This window comes from Mus musculus, chromosome 10 (assembly GCF_000001635.26).
Source record: "Mus musculus strain C57BL/6J chromosome 10, GRCm38.p6 C57BL/6J".
NCBI classification, from domain to species: domain Eukaryota; kingdom Metazoa; phylum Chordata; class Mammalia; order Rodentia; family Muridae; genus Mus; species Mus musculus.
Genome location: NC_000076.6, coordinates 63,492,419 through 63,513,713, shown reverse-complemented (window position 1 = coordinate 63,513,713; position 21,295 = coordinate 63,492,419). Strand labels below are relative to the sequence as shown.

General features: G+C 42.2%; 1 protein-coding gene across 3 annotated transcripts in view; it reads right to left on the bottom strand.

The window, feature by feature from the left end:
* The window catches only part of Ctnna3 (catenin (cadherin associated protein), alpha 3), a 1,573,570-nt gene that overhangs the window by 1,489,954 nt on the left and 62,321 nt on the right, over nucleotides 1-21,295 (bottom strand). For all 3 annotated transcript variants that reach the window (NM_177612.3, NM_001164376.1, XM_006513475.3), the window contains exon 2: nucleotides 9,579-9,682. In NM_177612.3, coding sequence (NP_808280.2) covers nucleotides 9,579-9,677 — 99 coding nt within the window. In that variant the 5' untranslated portion in view covers nucleotides 9,678-9,682. The remainder of the gene's footprint in view (nucleotides 1-9,578; nucleotides 9,683-21,295) is intronic.

The window sequence follows — 21,295 nt, the reverse complement described above, 5'->3', positions numbered from 1 at the left end:
CATTTCCATCACCTGTTTGTATGTTTTTTCCTCTTTTTCTGTAAGGACTTCTACCTGTTTGATTGTGTTTTCCTGTTTTTCTTTAAGGACTTGTAACTCTTTAGCAGTGTTCTCCTGTATTTCTTTAAGTGATTTATTAAAGTCCTTCTTGATGTCCTCTACCATCATCATGAGATATGCTTTTAAATCTAGGTCTAGGTTCTCAGGTGTGTTGGGGTTCCCTGGACTGGGCGAAGTGGGTGTGCTGGGTTCTGGTGATGGTGAGTGGTCTTGGTTCCTGTTAGTAAGATTCCTCCGTTTACCTTTCGCCATCTGGTAATCTCTGGAGTTAGTAGTTATAGTTGACTCTGTTTATAGATTGTTCTTCTGGTGATTCTGTTACCGTCTATCAGCAGACCTGGGAGACAGATTCTCTCCTCTGAGTTTCAGTGCTCAGAGCACTCTCTGCTGGCAAGCTCTCTTACAGGGAAGGTGCGCAGATATCTTGTATTTGGACCTCCTCCTGGCCGAAGAAGAAGGCCCAAAACAGGACCTTTCTCAGACAGTGTGTTGCTTTGGCAGTTCCCAGGTGGTACAGACTCTCACCTAAGCAGACTAAATTCCTAAGTTCCTTGGAGTCCCGGGACCAAGATGGCGACCGCTGCTGCTGTGGCTTAGGTCGCCTCCCCAGCCGGGCGGGCACCTGTCCTCTGGTCCGGAAGGTGGCCGGCTGTCCCTGGCCCACGCAGGGTGCTGCCTCAGCGCCTCTGTGCTTCCGCCTGTTCCAGAAGCTGTCAGGTTCTCTGGCGCACCCTCTCACCTGTTCAGACTAATTTCCTAAGTTCGGCGGGTCCCGGACCAAGATGGCGACCGCTGCTGCTGTGGCTTAGGTCGCCTCCCCAGCCGGGCGGGCACCTGTCCTCCGGTCCGGAAGGTGGCCGGCTGTCCCCGGCCCACACAGGGTGCTGCCTCAGCCCCTCTGTGCTTCTGCCTGTTCCAGAGGCTGTCAGGTTCTCTGGCGCACCCTCTCACCTGTTCAGACTAATTTCCTAAGTTCAGCAGGTCCCGGACCAAGATCCAAGCCTTCTTTAAGAAATCAATAAACTCTTAAAACTCGACAGCAAACAAGAAAGATAAAGTTGGCCTTTCATGAGCAGGTGACTCAGAGCTCCTGCAGAACAGGCTCTGGGTTTCCTTCCCTGATCTGGGCTCCTGCTGGCCTGGGAAAGCACGCACCCAGGTGCCGCATCAAAGGCTCCTAACATTAGTTCCTTCGCATCATTTTCACCCTCTTAACTTTCTGGGTAGAATCTATACCATTTGGAAAGATGATTGTGATAGTTTTAGAACATACCAGGACACACATAGCTGTGACTACTGTATCTCTTCGTGTGAATTCCTATTGCCTGATAGCACAAAGTACTTGACCAAAATCTCTACTAGTTTCCCTTCTTCCGTAAATGCTAGCTTCTGATTGGATGTGATGTTGCCTTCCGGTGATGTCAGCACTGGAATCCCAGGTGAGGCCAGGGGATGGAGGTTAGCCTGGACTACACAGGGAGTCTCTGCCTCAAAAGGACAAATGAAAGGGACAAATGAAAGGCAGTTTCCCCATACCACTTTCTCTGCTCAGAATAATATGGCTGCATCCTTTAAGATTATCAAGTTCTAAGTGATCAACTCCAGTGTCACAACTTCAGGGGGGGGGGGGCGGAGATGCGGAGAAATGAATGTAGTTATCACTCAGTCACCTCGAAAGTAAAGGTCACTTCCCTGCCCCCTACCTTATAAGTGCATAGGAACTTTGCAGGTTAGGTTTTTTGTCAACCTGAGCAAGCTAAGGTCTTTTAGGAAGGATGAATTTCAAATTAAAAAAAAAACAAAAACAAAAACGAAAAACAAAAAAACTCCATCAGAAATTCCTGTAGTAGCCGAGCAGTGGTGGTGAATGCCTTTAATTCCAGCACTTGGGAGGCAGAGGCAGGTGGATCTCTAAGTTCAAGGCCAGCCTGGTCTACAGAGTGAGTTCCAGGACAGCCAGGGCTACACAGAGAAACCCTGTCTTGAAAACGAAAGAAAGAAAGAAAGAAAGAAAGAAAGAAAGAAAGAAAGAAGGAAGGAAGGAAGGAAGGAAGGAAGGAAGGAAGGAAGGAAGGAAGGAAGGAAGGAAGGAAGAAAGAGGGGGAGGGAGGGAAAGAGGGAGGGGAGGGGAAGAGGAAGGAAAAGGAAAAGGAAAAGGAAAGGAAAAGGAAAAGGAAAAGGAAAAGGAAAAGGAAAAGGAAAAGGAAAGGAAAATTCCTGTAGGTACATCTCTGGGGACTTTTGCTTTGTTTGTTTAATGGTTGATGTGGGAGGGCTCAGTGGTGCCATCCCTGGGGACACACTCTTTGGGATGTATAAGAAAGCAGGGCCCACTTTCTCCCTACCTTTTCAACATAGTACTTGAAGTATTAGCCAGAGCAATTCGACAACAAAAGGAGATCAAGGGGATACAAATTGGAAAAGAGGAAGTCAAAATATCACTTTTTGCAGATGATATGATAGTATATATAAGTGACCCTAAAAATTCTACCAGAGAACTCCTAAACCTGATAAACAGCTTCGGTGAAGTAGCTGGATATAAAATAAACTCAAACAAGTCAATGGCCTTTCTCTATACAAAGAATAAACAGGCTGAGAAAGAAATTAGGGAAACAACACCCTTCTCAATAGTCACAAATAATATAAAATATCTTGGCGTGACTCTAACTAAGGAGGTGAAAGATCTGTATGATAAAAACTTCAAATCTCTGAAGAAAGAAATTAAAGAAGATCTCAGAAGATGGAAAGATCTCCCATGCTCATGGATTGGCAGGATCAACATTGTAAAAATGGCTATCTTGCCAAAAGCAATCTACAGATTCAATGCAATCCCCATCAAAATTCCAACTCAATTCTTCAACGAATTGGAAGGAGCAATTTGCAAATTTGTCTGGAATAACAAAAAACCTAGGATAGCAAAAAGTCTTCTCAAGGATAAAAGAACTTCTGGCGGAATCACCATGCCAGACCTAAAGCTTTACTACAGAGCAATTGTGATAAAACCTGCATGGTACTGGTATAGAGACAGACAAGTAGACCAATGGAATAGAATTGAAGATCCAGAAATGAACCCACACACCTATGGTCACTTGATCTTCGACAAGGGAGCTAAAACCATCCAGTGGAAGAAAGACAGCATTTTCAACAATTGGTGCTGGCACAACTGGTTGTTATCGTGTAGAAGAATGCGAATCGATCCATACTTATCTCCTTGTACTAAGGTCAAATCTAAGTGGATCAAGGAACTTCACATAAAACCAGAGACACTGAAACTTATAGAGGAGAAAGTGGGGAAAAGCCTTGAAGATATGGGCACAGGGGAAAAATTCCTGAACAGAACAGCAATGGCTTGTGCTGTAAGATCGAGAATCGACAAATGGGACCTAATGAAACTCCAAAGTTTCTGCAAGGCAAAAGACACCGTCAATAAGACAAAAAGACCACCAACAGATTGGGAAAGGATCTTTACCTATCCTAAATCAGATAGGGGACTAATATCCAACATATATAAAGAACTCAAGAAGGTGGACTTCAGAAAATCAAATAACCCCATTAAAAAATGGGGCTCAGAACTGAACAAAGAATTCTCACCTGAGGAATACCGAATGGCAGAGAAGCACTTGAAAAAATGTTCAACATCCTTAATCATCAGGGAAATGCAAATCAAAACAACCCTGAGATTCCACCTCACACCAGTCAGAATGGCTAAGATCAAAAATTCAGGTGACAGCAGATGCTGGCGAGGATGTGGAGAAAGAGGAACACTCCTCCATTGTTGGTGGGAGTGCAGGCTTGTACAACCACTCTGGAAATCAGTCTGGCGGTTCCTCAGAAAACTGGACATAGTACTACCGGAGGATCCAGCAATACCTCTCCTGGGCATATATCCAGAAGATGCCCCAACAGGTAAGAAGGACACATGCTCCACTATGTTCATAGCAGCCTTATTTATAATAGCCAGAAGCTGGAAAGAACCTAGATGCCCCTCAACAGAGGAATGGATACAGAAAATGTGGTACATCTACACAATGGAGTACTACTCAGCTATTAAAAAGAATGAATTTATGAAATTCCTAGCCAAATGGATGGACCTGGAGGGCATCATCCTGAGTGAGGTAACACATTCACAAAGAAACTCACACAATATGTATTCACTGATAAGTGGATATTAGCCCCAAACCTAGGATACCCAAGATATAAGATATAATTTGCTAAACACATGAAACTCAAGGAGAATGAAGACTGAAGTGTGGACACTATGCCCCTCCTTAGATTTGGGAACAAAACACCCATGGAAGGAGTTACAGAGACGGAGTTTGGAGCTGAGATGAAAGGATGGACCATGTAGAGACTGCCATAGCCAGGGATCCACCCCATAATCAGCATCCAAACGCTGACACCATTGCATACACTAGCAAGATTTTATTGAAAGGACGCAGATGTAGCTGTCTCTTGTGAGACTATGCCGGGGCCCAGCAAACACAGAAGTGGATGCTCACAGTCAGCTAATGGATGGATCATAGGGCTCCCAATGGAGGAGCTAGAGAAAGTAGCCAAGGAGCTAAAGGGATCTGCAACCCTATAGGTGGAACAACATTATGAGCTAACCAGTACCCCGGAGCTCTTGACTCTAGCTGCATATATATCAAAAGATGGCCTAGTCGGCCATCACTGGAAAGAGAGGCCCATTGGACTTGCAAACTTTATATGCCCCAGTACAGGGGAATACCAGGGCCAAAAAGGGGGAGTGGGTGGGCAGGGGAGTGGGGGTGGGTGGATATGGGGGACTTTTGGTATAGCATTGGAAATGTAAATGAGTTAAATACCTAATAAAAAATGGAAAAAAAAAAAAAAAAAAAAGAAAGCAGGCTGAGCAAGCCATAGGGAGCAAGGCGGTAAGCAGCGCTCCTCCACCATCTCTGCTTTAGTTCCTGCCCTATTTCTATTCGTGACTGATTGTAAGCAGTAAGATGAAATAAACCCTTTGCTCTCCAAATTGCTTTTAGTCACAGGATTCATCACTGGAATAGAAAGCTACCTAAGACGAGAACAAAATCTTTAGTTGTCAGAACTTGAAACTTAGCCCATGGTTAGGCATGGCTAACACCTGTCAGCCTAACCCTAGAAATGCTACAGCAAGGGGACCATGTAATGGAGGGTAGCCTGGGGTACTTAGTCAAGTTCTGTCTAGGTTACAGGGTGTGAAGTCCTGTCTGAAATCCACCCCCTTGCAAAATTTGGTGAAAAATATGAGGAAGTTTTCATATCTTGCTCACTTCGTGTATTTTTGGTAACTAATCCTAAGGAAATTGCCCACACACATAAAGATTTTCCGCACAGAAATGTTTGTTTTTCTTTTAGGCAGGGTCTCATTTTTTAGGCTGGCCTCTAATTTGCTATGTAGTTGAGTATGACCTTGAACTTCTGATCTTTCTGATTCTACCACTTGATCGATTACTGGGGGTTGCCTCTGTGTTCAATTTGTGAGGTGCTCTGATCAAACCTGAGGATACTCCAATGCTAGGCAAGCACTCTATGGATTGGGCTACATCTCCAGCCAACAAACAGCATCTATAATTGTCCAAAAAAGGCTAGAAACCGAAACATCCCAAAATGAGTGGTTACTTTAAATAGAAGCAGGGATAAAGCTGTCTGATATGTAACTAAGCAGCAATGTTGTTGACTTGCTTTTCTAAGGAATGGGGTTTGCACAGATGGCTCAGAGGCTAAGAGTGCTTGCTTCTCTTTCAGAGGACTTAGGTCCAGATCTCAACACTAACACAGAGGTTTACAACCGTCTATAACTCCAGCTCAGGGGGTCACCCTCTTCTCTCCTCCATGGGCACCGGGCACATATGTGCTACACGGACACAGACGTACAGGCAAACAAAACAACTGTACACATAAGTAAATTTTAAATTTTTTTAATAGGAAAGTTGGTTTGCTGAGATAGTTTAGTGGTTAGAGTGCCTCCCTAAAATGTTTGTGTGCCTGTGTTGATTTAAAAAGAAAATACCCATCACTCAAAAAAAGGTAAGGCAGGGAAGTTACAAAATTAGCATTTTAATGAAATCCATCTATACAGCATTTTCTCCTCTGTGTGTCTCTGTGTGTGTGTGTGTGTGTGTGTGTGTGTGTGTGTCTGTGTGTGTGTGTGTGTGTGTCTGTGTCTGTGTCTGTGTGTGTGTGTGTGTGTATGTGTCTGTGTGTGTGTGTGTGTCTGTGTGTGTGTGTATGTGTCTGTGTGTGTGTGTGTGTGTGTGTGTGTGTGTGTGTGTGTGTCTGTGTGTGTGTGTGTGTCTGTCTGTCTGTTTGATGATAGTTTCCATTGTCAACTCGACACAGTCTACAATCACCTGTGAGAAAGCTCTCTGATGATGTTGTTCAGGGTTATCTTGATTATGTTAAGTGGGAAGGCCCAACCTGAATGACAGCAGGTACCGTGTCATGCAATGGGCTCTGGGCTGAATTAAAAAGAGAACGCCAGCTGAGCACCGGCAGCTGAGCATCAACCCATTGCTCTCTGCTCTTGACTACAGATCATTGTGACCTGTTCTATCAAGCTCTTTGAGGTGGTTGGAGTGAGAATGGCCCCCACAGTAGGCTCATATATTTTAATGCTTAGCCACCCAGGGAGTGGCACTAAGGATTAGAAAGGTTAGGAGGTGTGGCCTTGTTAGAGAAAGTATGTCAGTGGGGGTGGGCTTTGAGGTTTCACAAGCCCATGCCAAACTTCTCTCTTTCTCTCTCTCTCTCTCTCTCTCTCTCTCTCTCTCTCTCTCTCTCTCTCTCTCTCTCTGTGTGTGTGTGTGTGTGTGTGTGTGTGTGAGAGAGAGAGAGAGAGAGAGAGGGAGGGAGAGAGAGAGAGAGAGAGAGAGAGAGAGAGAGAGAGAGAGAGGGAATCAGTATGTTGCTCTCAGCTCCTTCTCCAGCTCCATGCCTGTCATGCCTGGGGCAGTGCTGTCCCCCATGATAATAACGGACTGAACCTCTGAAACTGTAAGCCAGCCCCAGTCAGGTGTTCTCTTTTATAAGAGTTGCTGTGATTATGGTGTCTCTTCACAGCAACAGAACAATGACTGAGGTGCTCCTGTTGCTGACACATCATTGCCTGTGAGAACTGCAGCCTGCAAGTATGAGCTGAATAAACTTGCTTTTGCCATGGTATTTTACCACAGAAACAGGAATGGAAAATAACATTTTTCAGTGTATATATCCACTATACATATATTCAATATAAATCTGTGTATATGTTGCCTAGGCTACCTCATTCTTCCAAAGAGCCGGCTTGGCAGGCCTACACTATCTGCAGAATTTACATTCTCTATATTATAAAGTTCTAAGAAAATACCCACTATTTTGCTATCTTAGAAGGAAATGCACTAATGTTTGTCTCTTGGTAGTAAATTGAGTGTGTTTAAATTTTCTTTGCTCTGCTCCTAGAAGATTCTAAATTTTTTTTATATAAAATGAAAATAAAGTCAAATAATAGTGAACTCAGAAGACACAGGCAGAAGCTCTGAGTTTGAACTGAACCTGGGAGAAAGAGACATGATAGATAGATAGATAGATAGATAGATAGATAGATAGATAGATAGATAGATAGACAAATAGTTGTGTTTTGTCTCTCAACATGAAACCATTCAGTGGATGGCTTAAGTAGTATTAATTTTGGGTGTTAATGACATTGAGACAGCAACAATTAATAGATAACTCAGCTGTCACCAGTGAGAAATCTTTTGAACTGTCTTTCTAGTGGTAGGTCTCAATTTGTGCTCAGTGGAAACAAGTCCCACATCTGTCCTCTGAGCTGCTCTGCTCTGCTCTGCATCCACAGGAAAGACAAGAACACTTGGATGATCAGACACACAGTCAATGTCGCTTTTCACCCAAGTAAACCTTGAGAGTTTAGTGTCTTTGGAAGACCCAACCTAGATGCTTGACATGAAGTGAGTCAAAGGGGATTTTCCTTACCAGTTCTGCTGTTAGAGGTAAAATATTTAAGTCTACATCAATGTATAGATTCCTTCAAACACTGAATCAAGAAAAGCAAATATTCTCAGTGTGAGTGGGATAGAGTCATGGCATGAGATGAGGCAAATATGATGAAAACACATCTTCTACATGTATGCATCATTTATGCTAAGGAAGCATTTCTTTAAAAAAAATCCAATACATAAAATTGTGTCTTACATGATGGCTAAGCCAAAGAGTCATTATTCATATTATCAAACAATTACTTGTTTCATAAAAAACTATCACAAAATTCCTTTAATTAACTGCTTTTCTCTCACATTTTTGATAATTTAATTATAGTTTACTTTGTGACAAATGAGATAGCATGTCTCTTAGGTCAAACCACTGAAATTCTTCAATAATAAAGATGGTTGAACTCATACTAATTGCCTCAGTTTCTAAGCAAGATAATTTTCTTTCTTTTTTTTTTTTTTTTTTAGACAGGGTTTCTCTGAGTAGCCCTGCTGTCCTGGTACTGTACTCCCTATGTAAGATCTTGCCTGCCTCTGCCTTCCAAGTACTGGGATTAAAGGCACATGCCACCATGCCTGGCTAAGCAAGATCATTTATATCACAATGTTTTACAAATTATGCATACCTCTGAAGTTGGGGGAGATGGTCCAGCAATAAAGTCGCTTGTCATACAAGCCTGACAACCAGGAAAGAACTGACTCCACTAAGTCGTCCTCTGACCTGTCCACATAAGCTACAACACAGGTGCCCACTCATCCTGTACACATGCACACACATACACACACACATACACACACACACACACACACACACACACACACACATGAAGAAGAAGAAGAAAAAGAAGAAGGAGGAGGAGGAGAAGAGGAGGAGGAAGAGGAAGAGGAGGAGGAGGAAGAGGAGTTGTTAATTATATATACCTCTTGATATTATGGTACACACATGTAGTCCCAAGCACTAAGAAGAATGAGGCAAGAAAAAATTTTAAGATATATTTTATACACACACACACTCACAGACATGCATAAATATACACACACACAAATATGTACACAAAAAAGAATCAGAGAGAAAGTTGGTAAAATTTTCAAATTTATATTATTAATATTAAATATATGCCTTTATATTTTTCATACCAGCTTATTTAAGGAGGTTTAAGACAGGATCTCGGTGTGTAGACCTGACTGGCCTTGAACTCACAGAGTCCCTTCCATGAACTGCCTGGGTCATGAGGTTTTATCACAGCAACAGGAAAATAACTAAGTCACAAGACAAAATAATAATTATTATTATCATTATGAATGAGTCTTTAAGATATTAACATCCTTAGCCACTGTGCATCCTGAGTGCTGTGATTAAAGGTATGTACCACCACACCCAGCTAATACCAGCTTAAATAATGGATCATTTAGATGATGTATTCATTCATATACAAAACCAAATCTTTCCTTGGCTTGTTGGTATTCCAACTGCTTTAACCACTGCTCAGACACGGCTGTTACACATTGCAGCATCCAAAGTGCTCATACCTGGATTATCAGAGGCTCCAGCAGTTTCTCCACAGTGAACGTTTGGATCTGCAGATCCTGAGTGTCCATATTCAGGGTTATTGGCGTTTCTGCCGACATGTTGCCTGCACACGGACAGAAAAACAAAAACAAAAATAAAAACAAAAAAACAAAAAAAACAAAAAACAAAACAGTGCTTATCAGCAAAAAAAAGTCTTTCCAAAGTAGAGGGTTCTTGACAATCATGGGGTAAGTGAGACTTCTATTTGGCATTTCTTTGCAGTCCTCTGAAACTCAAGGTGCCAAATCTACCGTGAAAGAAGCAAGATACTACCAACCTGTTCTCTAAGGTCATGCCACCTAGGCTTAGTGCTAGTGAAAGCTAGTAAATTCATCTGACCTTCAAACCTATCAAATAGGTTTCCACCTGGTCAGCCAGCTTAATTGAAAGCCATTGTCAACCTCTGGACAGGCATCCGACAGCAGGCAAGTGATTTGTTTCCATGCACCCACGATGCTCAGGTGGTCGGTATGTTTGCCCGTTCTTGTCAAGACATAGATGAGACAGAGTACATAGTTCGCATCTCTGTGTGTTTTTAAGGTTGCATATTTGAGAATGTGGGTTGTAAAGGAGGTTGGGGCAACTTCTTGTTTAGAAAGGAAACTAATAAAAATCTGAGTAAGCTATTATTAGAGAAAAAGGAGAAGCCATGAGAAAACATTGATGTTTGAAAAAGATGTAGCGGTCTGAATAAAAAATGTCCCCCATGGACTGAGACATTTGAAGATCCCTGCCCCCAACCCCCATTAGTGGCACTGTTTGGGGAGGCTTAGAGGGTGTGGCCTCACTAGAGAAAGTATGTCACTAGGGGCTGGCTTTGAGAGCTTAAGGTCTCACCCTACCGCCAGTTTGCTCTTTCTTCTTCGTGCCTGTATTTCTCAGCTTCCTGCCCCTGCCAGTATGCCTGTAGCTTGCTGCAGTGCTTCTGTACCTAGCAGACTCTTACAGCCCAGGATGGAGCCACAAGCCCGAATAAACTCTTCCCTTCATGAACTGCCTTGTTCATGACGTTTTATCACAGCAACAGGAAAATAAGTAAGTCATCAGACAAAACAATAATTAATGTTATTATTATTATTATCATTATTATGAGTGAGTCTTTAAGATATTAGCATCCTTAGCTACTGTTTTTGTCTATGCTGTTAATGCCAACACTTAGAAAAGCAAAGAAAGCAGATCCCTATGGATCTGAGACCATTCTGATCTACATAGTGAATTGCAGGCAGCCAGGGCAACATAGTAAGACCCTGTCTTAAAAAAATAATAATAATAATACTAATGATGATGAAAATCAAATCAAGAGAATGGGGAGATGATTCAGTGAATAAAGTGCCCACTTACAAGTCCTGAGTTGGGATCCCTACCACCCATATAAAACGGAGGTAAAAACAACTCTAATCCAAGCAATGGGGTAGTGACGACAGGAGGGTCTCTGGGTTTGCTGGAAAACCAGGCTAGCTGAGTTGATGCGCTCCGTGTCCGCTGAGAAATGCTGTCTTGGAAACTAAGACAGAGGACTGGCGGTAAAAGCTCCAGGCTTGGCAAGCCTGAGTTCAATCCCTAGAACCAAGTAAAGGTAGAAAGGGAAAAGTGACTGCGCAAAGCTGTTCTCGCATCTCCACACGCATGATACCCACGTGATGCGGTGGTACCCAAGGAACACTACTCAAATCATTCACAGCAGCGGCAGTACGTTCCTCGCTACCTGTCCCAATGTTCTGGGTTCTTAAATGAAAGATGCGCGCCCAAGTGCACATACACACACACACACACACACACACACACACACATGCACGCGCGCACGGGGATGGGGGTGGAGAAGAAGGGAGAGAGAGGGAGAGAGAGAGGAAAGAAGAGACAGAGAGAGCCTTTATATTTTATATTTATATTTTGGTATTCAATGGCTGAGCCACTTCCTAACCTCCGTGTAGCTAATCCAGCCCCCCACCCACCCCCATATTTCTAAGTTCTTACTTACTAATCCTATATTCCATCTTTTGCTGTCCTAGACCAGGAGGGAGGGCTCCAGGAGCCGCTTTTCCCGCCTATTCCCTCTGTCCCGTGGTGTCTTTCTTCTCCTTCACCTTCCCTGGCAGAGTGGATCTCTCATTCTTCCTGCTCCTCCTGGGTCCCTTGCCCAAAAATCCTAAAAGTACTGCCTCTGTCTCCCTACCCAGCCATTGGTCACCGGCAACTTCATTTACCAATCAAACCCAACTGGGGACAGGGTCCCTCAGTCTTACACGCAGGACACTGCAAACAGGTTTTTGGAAACTAAACTAATTAGCCCCTGGCTTTTAAGATTAAGCTGATCTTAGGTGGGGCTGCTTTTGATCTCAGTTGTTAACATTGATTTTTATCCCAATTGGTTCCTGTTAGCTTTCTGTATGCATTCCTCTGTTTTGTGTAAAAGCCACTTATAAGACTGGTGCTCGCTTTGAGACAAATTGCATCCAGATACAGCACTCCCTTGTGTCCGTGTCTGTTTGTCACCCTTATCGTCGACAACTCTTTGCCCACCTGTCTGGAAACCTAATTTCTCCCGAGGATTGAGGGGGGGCTGACTGAGGCTGGTCCGGGGCATATGATGTTGCCAAAGAATCTTTAAATGTATATCTGAAGTGTTATTGAGAAAACCGGAAACTTTCTGAAAGGCCCTCCCCGGGGACTTAGCGTCACGTTTGTACATAATCTAAATATTGAAGTTCAAATGTGCTTGTAATCAAATACTGTTGTGATACTTCTAATTCTTGCATGTGTCTTCATTGAAGTTTAATATTAAAAACAAGGATAATTATAAAAGTCTCAAGGGATCCAATTATGACAATCTTAATAATTGATAGAAGTGTTTAAGCACAACCATATGATCCGAGGTTTTCTATACTCTTAAAGGCATCAGTGCACACTGCTCATTTCATAGACACTATCAAAGCACTGTATAGTCAACACAAGAAATTAAAATACTCTTAAAAGTCAAGTGGGGTGCCCTACGGGTCCCCTGGCCTTATTGGAAATAACTACAATATAATATGTATTATCCATTTATACTAAATGTTGACAGTTTTATATAAAAAAAACACCAACATAGCTAATTATAGAGACAGAGCAAGTTTTCTGAGACATAGCACTTTTCTAGATAGTTCTCTTATTGAGCATCATCCAAACAGCGCCCTTGGGGCTCCCTTCCTGCTTCAAGGCGATCAAGCGTGTCCTTGTTCTCAGTGTGCGCTGGATTCCATCGTAGGTCACTGACAAGGGCTACTATCACTCTACTCTGTTGATCTGTCTGGTTTTGAAGCAGGGTTTGAACTCCTTAGCTCAGACTGGGTGGGCTTTAATCCTCCTGCCTCAGCCTCCCAAGTTCTAGGATTACAAACATGAGCTACCATGTCTGGTCCTCCTTCACTTTTTAAAGGCCAGTTTGGCTAAAAATAATTATTTCAGGTTGTATTAGGTATTTATAATGTAATTACAATGTTATATTTATACATATATAATCATATATTATATGTTTTATATGTAATTATATATAGGATATACTATATAATTATATGTATATACTATATAGTTTTATATATACCTATATACTTATATATACTATATAGATTATTAATTATATGTACTATGAAATTATATACTATATAATTAACTACATATAGTTACTTATAATGATATATAACTATATAAATAACTATATATAAGTATATAGTATATAATTATATATACTATATATAAGTATATAGTATATAATTATATATACTATATATAAAATAAATATTACATTATATAGTTAGTACCATATAGTTATATGATTAATTGTATTATTATTGTTTATATAATATGTAATTACTTATTTTATAAATATATAATTATATAATTAGTTATAATATATAATTATGTGTGTGGATTACTGTTAGATGGTATGTGATATAATGTTTCTGTGCCCTACACTATAGACTACTACCATCTTATATCCCTTTCCTTTTCACTGTTTTAATTTCCTTTTTAAAGGTAAAAGCTTTGTCTCTTTCCTCAGATATTCAGTCAAAATATGGAAGATATACTTTAAAAAAAATAATCCAGGGCTGGCAAGATGACTCAGCAGGTAAGAGCACACCGACTGCTCTTCTGAAGGTCCTGAGTTCTAATCCAGTAACCACACGGTGGCTCACAAGCACCCTGGAGTGAGCAGAGGTCTTAAAAAATTCAATTCCCAACAACCACATGAAGGCTCGCAACCATCTGTAGAGCTACAGTGTACTCACATACATAAAATAAATAAATAAATCTTTAAAAAGGTAATAATCCAAACACTACTAACAATTGTTTTCTCTTACTGCAACATAGGAGGAAAATGTCTTGTTTCAGGTTTGGTTTTCAATCATTTCATCTGTCATTTTCCTTCCTTAGAACACAGATATCAAGATTGACAGGGCATTGTCGTGGTGAGCTGATTTTTTGAAATGTGTATGAGTGTATGACCTACGTGGACATCTGAGTACCACGTGCATGCCTGGTGAAGACAGAGGTCAGAAGATGGTGTTGGATGCCCTGGAACTGGCTAACAGATAGTTGTAAGCTGCCACATGGGTGCCAGAAACAGAAGCCAGGTTCTTTTGGGGGAGCAACACATGCTCTGAACCACTCACTGAACCATCTCTCCAGCCCCCATACTGACATACTTCAATGTTCAACCCAATAAGGTACACTGTATGGTGTATAACACTGTAGTCCTATCAAATGCATGTTCACTAAAGGTTTTCATTGTTTAGCTTGCTAACCTGCTTATGATGGGCACTTGTACATTAAAATCAAAATCTGTTGAGCTGCAGAGATGCTCAGTAGTTAAGAACACAACATTGCTCTTTCAGATGACTCCAGTTCAAGTCTCAGTAGTCATGTCAGGCAGCGCATAATCTCCTGTAACTTGAGTTTTATAGGATATGATACCTCTGACCCCCATGAGCAAGCATATGTGTCTGCACACACACATGCGCACACACACACACACACACACACACAATTAAAAGTGAAATAAACTGGGGCTGAAGAGATGAGTCAATGGTTAAGAGCTCTGACTGCTCTGGCAAAGGATCCAGGTTTCGTTCCCAGCACGGAAATGGTGCTTACAACTGTCTGTAACTCTAATTCCAGGATTCTGACTCCACCTTCCTATTGCCTTGGATACCAGGTATGGTTCACATAACATACATACATACATACATACATACATACATACATACATACATACATACAGTCAAAGCATACATATAAAGTAAATATTTTTATGAAATACATAATTTTTAAAAAGAAAGCAAGGTTGTTGACACTTGTTTTTCATCTCAGGGACAAGGATAGAGGATATCATTGTCAACTAAAATAAGACTGAAGTGAGGACTGGAGAGATGGCTGAGCAGTTAAGAGCACTGACTGCTCTTCCAGAGGTCCTGAGTTCAAATCCCAGCACCCACATGGTGGCTCACAACCATCTGTAATGAGATCTGATGCTCTCTTCTGGTGCGTCTGAAGACAGCAACTGTGTACTCAGATATAATAATAAATAAATCTTTAGTCCAGAGCAAGCAGAGGTCCTAAACTCAAATTCCCAGCAACCACATGATGGTTCACAACCATCAGTACAGCTACTAATATACATGAAAGAAAGAAAGAAAGAAAGAAAGAAAGAAAGAAAGAAAGAAAGAAAGAAAGAAAGAAAGAAAAAAAGAAAGAAAGAAAGAAAGAAAGGAAGGAAGGAAGGAAGGAAGGAAGGAAGGAAGGAAGGAAGGAAGGAAGGACGAAAGAAAGAAAGGAAGAAAGAAACTTTAAAAAGAAAAAGAAAAAAAAGACTGAAGTAAGCTTTCACAAAACTTTAAAAATATGTCTTTATGGCCAGACGTGGTGGTGAACACTTTAATCCCAGCACTCAGAGACTGAGACAGGAGGATCTCTGTGAGTTTGAGGTCAACCTGATTTACAAAGTGAGTCCAGAACAGCCAAGGCTCTGTTACACAGAGAAACCCTGTCTCATAAAACAAGACAAGACAAAACAAAACAAAAAATGTCTTTACTGCAGAATTCACAATGGGCTTCCAAAGCTACAGTGAACACTAGAAACTGGAAGAGAATTAAAAAAAAAAAATGAGAAGAAGAAAAATTGTGTACAACATTGTAGAATGTTTTTAGCCAACAGATAAAATATAAACCTAATTAAATCAAGGTTATCTTCTTTATGCTGTCTCTATCCATGCATTTAATTCACATTAGGTAATGCTATTCAGAAGTTTACTTTTCCATGACAGAATTATAAAATAATAAACTAAGTCCTTGAAGAACCTTGGCTATACACAATTGTTATTCTGGAAATAAATGCTATTTGTTATAGAAAAGTCTTTCTGATCTTTGGTATCTGTCCCGTTCAGTAACCCTGAACTGACTGGAAATCGGGTCAGTACGTGGTAGGAGGCAGCAGACGTTTGCAAATGAAGCTGAGGAAAGGTCAAAGCCTGTCGGATTGTGCCTAGCCTCTACAGCAACATGACAACGTGAGTCCAGAGCCAAGAGCCTATGACACTGTAGATGTCACACTGTAAAGCATTAGTTTTATTGGCTATAAAATATTAAGAGTTAGGGAGGAACAAACTACAAACACTCAAACAAATCTCCCACAGACATCCATCACTCCAGCACTATCCCAGACTTGGAAGAATCAAATGAGGGACTTACATACCATTTAATGGAGGGTGTTTGCTTTTATAAAGATCTTGTTGAGACTGGTTTGAAATCTACCACTTCTTTTTTTTTTTTTTTTTTTTTTTTTTTTTTGTTAATCTACCACTTCTTAGCCCCTATCCGATGGTTTTATAAAGTGGGACAGATATAGGTTTGGTGAGAGATAGACTGGGATAAAATTACAGTTTTCAGAATTCCAGCCAGAATAACTTCTCTCGATGGTAGTAATAGATCTCTCTGGCAACAAAACTCAATCCAAGAAAAACCCACCCGTGGCATCCTTCCCTATCTTTTTTTCCCACAAAATGCCTGAATTTTCACTATATAACCTTGCTTGAAATTAAATTTGAATTACTTTTAAAATTGTTTAACACTCATTATTAAACGTAGTCAACTGTGGGGCATCCCTAGGGGTGTAAGGTTATCATATATCATCAGTCCGAGCTAGCTCTCAGCTCACCATCGAATACCCTGAGGGTGTCTCTGTGCCAGCCCGTCCTGTGCTGTGTTTCACTTGTGGTCGGGCAATGGCAGAAGGGTATTAGGAGAGCACATTCCTATTGGCATGCCAGTCTTCCACACTCCCACCAGAAATGCTAATTACACTCTGCTTACAGCAGTCTAAGGCTTTTCTAGCACACAGTTCCCAACTCTCCAGAAAGCCCTCTGCAAACTCAGCAGGACGCGGCTCAGAGAGACCTTGGTCTGTGGTATTGATCGTGAAGCACAGGGAGGATGCAGATGCCCGGCTGTCTTTAGCCTTCCCTTAGACTCAGTCTAGCATCCAGTCCCTGTGATGCTGCAGCCAGCCACATTTAGAGTATTGCTTTCCCTTCACCCTTCAGTTGATCTTATCTAGAATCGTCCTCACGGACACACCAAGCTGTGGCCCTCCTGGGAGATTCTTCCTCCAATCAAACTGACAATGGAAATTGGAAATTATCATAATGTCCCAGACCTGAATAATAGCAACAGAAGTGGCCATATCAGGACAGTTACAGGCACATTTTGATGGTTGAGCCGACTGGAATTCCTGAGACTATAAGATAGATAGAAATGATATCCTTTAAGGGTGTTTTGTTTTGTTTTTATTTTTTGTCTGGAGCAACTGGAAAGAGAGTTGTCATTAACTAGGGTGAGGGTAGACACAACGATAGCAGAGTCTGAGAACACGGAGCTGCACACTGAAGCACCTGTGTTCAAAGCTGGATACATAAGAGCAGAGTTTGGAAACTCGGTCTGGGATGAAAATATAAATGCTAGGACTAGGAACAAGTATACACAAATCTTTCATCCCAGCACACAGAAGGCAGAGGCAGGTGGATCTCTGTGAGTTCAAGGCCAGCTTGGTCTACATAGCAAATTCTAGGTCAGTCAGGACTACAAAGTGGGACTTTGTCTCAAAAGGAGAGAGGAAAGAGAGAGACAGACAGAGAGACAGAGAATATAAATGTCAGAATTGCCAACAGATCGGGCTAGTGAGATGGTTCAGTCTAAGAATCCACATAATAGGGATGGAGAGATGGCTCATCAGTTAAGAGCACTGACTGCTCTTCCAGCGGTCCTGGGTTTAATTCCCATCAACCACATGATGGCTCACAACCATCTGTAACGGGATCCCATATACTCTTCCGGTGTGTGTCTGAAGACAGCTGCAGTGTACTCATATAAATAAAAATAAATCTTAAAAAAAAAAAGAAAGAAAAGAAAAGAATCCACATAATATCAGGTGGGTATGGCAGCCTGCCTGTAATTCCAGGCTTGGAAACCAGAGATCAAGGTGCAAGCTGACCAGTGCGACTAGCCATACTGGTGAGCTCTGGGTTTCATTAGGAGACCCTGACTCCATGAATCTTGTGGAAACAAAATTGAGGACAATTCTCAACATCAACCTCAGATCTTCCCACACACATGCACGCAACCACACACATACAGGCACCAACACACACAGGCACACTGCACATACATAAAAATAAAAGCACGTCGTGACCCACATGGCTTGACACATACATGAAAATAAAAACACGTCGTGACCCACATGGCTTGGCCCTAAAACCCTGACTTGGAGCATCCAGGCTGACTTGGGGCACCCAGGGAATAAAGACAGCCAGTGGTACTGAAGGAACCACAGATGTTGGCAGAAAGGCTGAGTCAAGTGGGCTGTGTGCACCCTGATGGAGTGGTCCCAATGACTGCACCTCAGCATGTTTAAGAAGTATAGCTGGGGATATGGGGTGATTGTCTAGTCTCCATAGAAGATCTTTGTAGGTTAGCAGTCTCTGGCTATAAGTATCTGGGAGGAGGAAACTGAAGTTGCTAGTGTTTGCACACATTGATCACTCATAAGTTCTCATCCTGGCACCAGAGAAGGGCTATCTCATTTCCATTCCTGACCTATAAGTAGAAGCCGTCACCAATTTCCCATGGGTCTGTGGCCTTGACATGATTGGGTCATGTCAAAGGACACATTCACTCAGGATTTCACTTGATAGGGAGTTTAGTAGTTTCTCACAAAAGAAGGGGAAAGAAAAGCGCAGGCTAGAAAGATGGCTCCGTGATTGAGAGCACTTAGTGATCGCCCTATGGGGACAAGAAGACGAGAAAGAGGCCCACTGGACTCAGAGGGTTGTTACCGGGGAACAGAAATGTAGATGCTCATAATTCCATCTAGGACTGCAAGGGCAACGAGTGTGGCTCAGAGGGAGAACGCTTGCTTAGCACAGTCAGCCATGGAAGGAAAAAAAGACGTGAATGAGACGCGTCCCCACAGGTTTATGCGTTCGCACTTGAGCTCCAGTTGCTGGTGCGGGGCCGTTTGGGAAGTTAGCGAATCTTTAGGATGCGCAGCCTTGATGAAGGAAGGGCATCACGGAGGTTTTAAGGATTTATAACCTTGCTCTGATTCCTGCAAATCCTACCCTGCCCTTCTCTCTCTCTCCTCCCTTTCCCCCACCCCTAGGGCTTCTCTCTCTCCCTCCTGTGTGAATATGTTCAGATAGCCTCTTGCTCTCATGCTTCTGTGACAAAGGGACTGTTAATACGTTCCACTGCAAGTTTCATCACATCAATATTAGAAAAGTAGTTAACACAACAGCACACTGATAGTTGCCTTTGAGTGGATTATAAAAATGTGCCCTATCTGGGCAGAAGAATTGACGATATGTGTCACTTTCCGGGTAAGCCCGATCCTGCAGGTGTTAGCAGGAAGGTTCATGGTTTGCCCAAGCTAAGGAAGGCCACATTCCATCATCACTTTAGCAGAGCGGTATGTGGCAGCCAGTTCAAAACATGCTGCCCACCCCCAAACACTCTGCTAAAGGGTTCTTAAATTCCCCAACATTTCAGTACTGTTGGGTCTCAGTGATTAAGATCATTGGCTTTGACATTGGACTATCTAGGTAAAAACCCAAACTCAGCGGGAGCTTTGCCTTTATGTTTATATATTTATCTACATGCGCAAACACATACATGTACATGAACACACATATACACACATACGTGCATATGAATACACGCATATACGTACACACCCATGTACACACATACACACATACATGCACTTGAATACACACACAGACATGACCACGAATCCACATACACACATATGTACACATGAATGCACACATACACACACAGCACAAGTTTAGAAGTCAGAGAACAACTATGGAAATTGCCTCTGTCCATCTACCACTCGGGCTCTGAGGATGGAACTCAGTTTGTCATCCCAGATGCTAAGTATCTTTACCCAATCAGCCATTTCTCCGGGCCCTTCCCTGGGAACTTTATAGACAAGCTGCTGGATTCCCTCTGAATATTTGTTTCACCATCTGTTAAATGCAAAGAATAAGAGTGCCCTCCTCACAGGGATTATAAAGGTGAAATAAGTTGTACGTAAGTGTCCTAAACAACTTCCCCCCCATAGCTCTGGCACCTAGCAAGAGCTCAGCAAGGGTTAGTTGATGCCATTCTTTCATCTTCGGTGAGACAGCTGGATCTGCTTATGAACATTTTAGTTTAAATATCTTTCATCTACAGGGCCCATAATTATTATTCAAGACAGCTTTCTCTCCATCCTCATAACTAGAGTCTAAAGCAGAGTTTCCCTCTGGTGCCTCCTTGTATCGGATCTCTTGACTAGAATCTAAAGTGTAATTCCTACGCGTGGACTAATTAAGAATGCAACATTCCTGAAGAATGCTAGAGGGAGAAAATCTGAACTACAAGGTCCTTCTGTAAGACCTTGAGCCCTTGAAACCAATTCCAGAGTGGTGGTGCACTGGAGGCTTGCTCCCTGCTTCCCGCTCCCCGCTCCCCGCTCCCCGCTCCCCACTCCCCGCTCCCAGCTGGGGCCACCGTTGTTAAATGCACTAAGTGCCACAATCCTCAAGACAGTGCCTTTTCATGACCTGGGCTTCCAAGACTTCGGGGTTCAACAGAGTCAAATAAGCTACATTAGATCAGACCTTGAATATCACAGGCATGTTGTAACCAAAACTTTTAAGAGCTTCCTAGAGTATCGTATTTGAAGCTCTGTTTATTGAACCTTGAGATAGTCATCTTACTGATTGTCTTGGTCAGGGACTCTATTCCTGCACAAAACATCATAACCAAGAAGCAAGTTGAGGGGAAAAGTATTTACTCAGCTTACACTTTCACATTGCTGTTCATCACCAAAGGAAGTCAGGACTGGAACTCAAGCAGGTCAGGAAGCAGGATGATGCAAAGGCCATGGAGGGATGCTTGCTTCCCCTGGCTTGCTTAGTCTTCTTTCTTATAGAACCCAGGACCACAAGCCCAGGGATGGCACCACCCACAATGGGCTGGGCCCTCCTACCCTTGATCACTAATTGAGAAAATGCCTTATACCTGGATCTCATGGAGGCATTTCCTCAAGGGAGGCTCCTTTCTCTGTGATAACTCCAGTTTGTGTCAAGTTGACACACAAAAC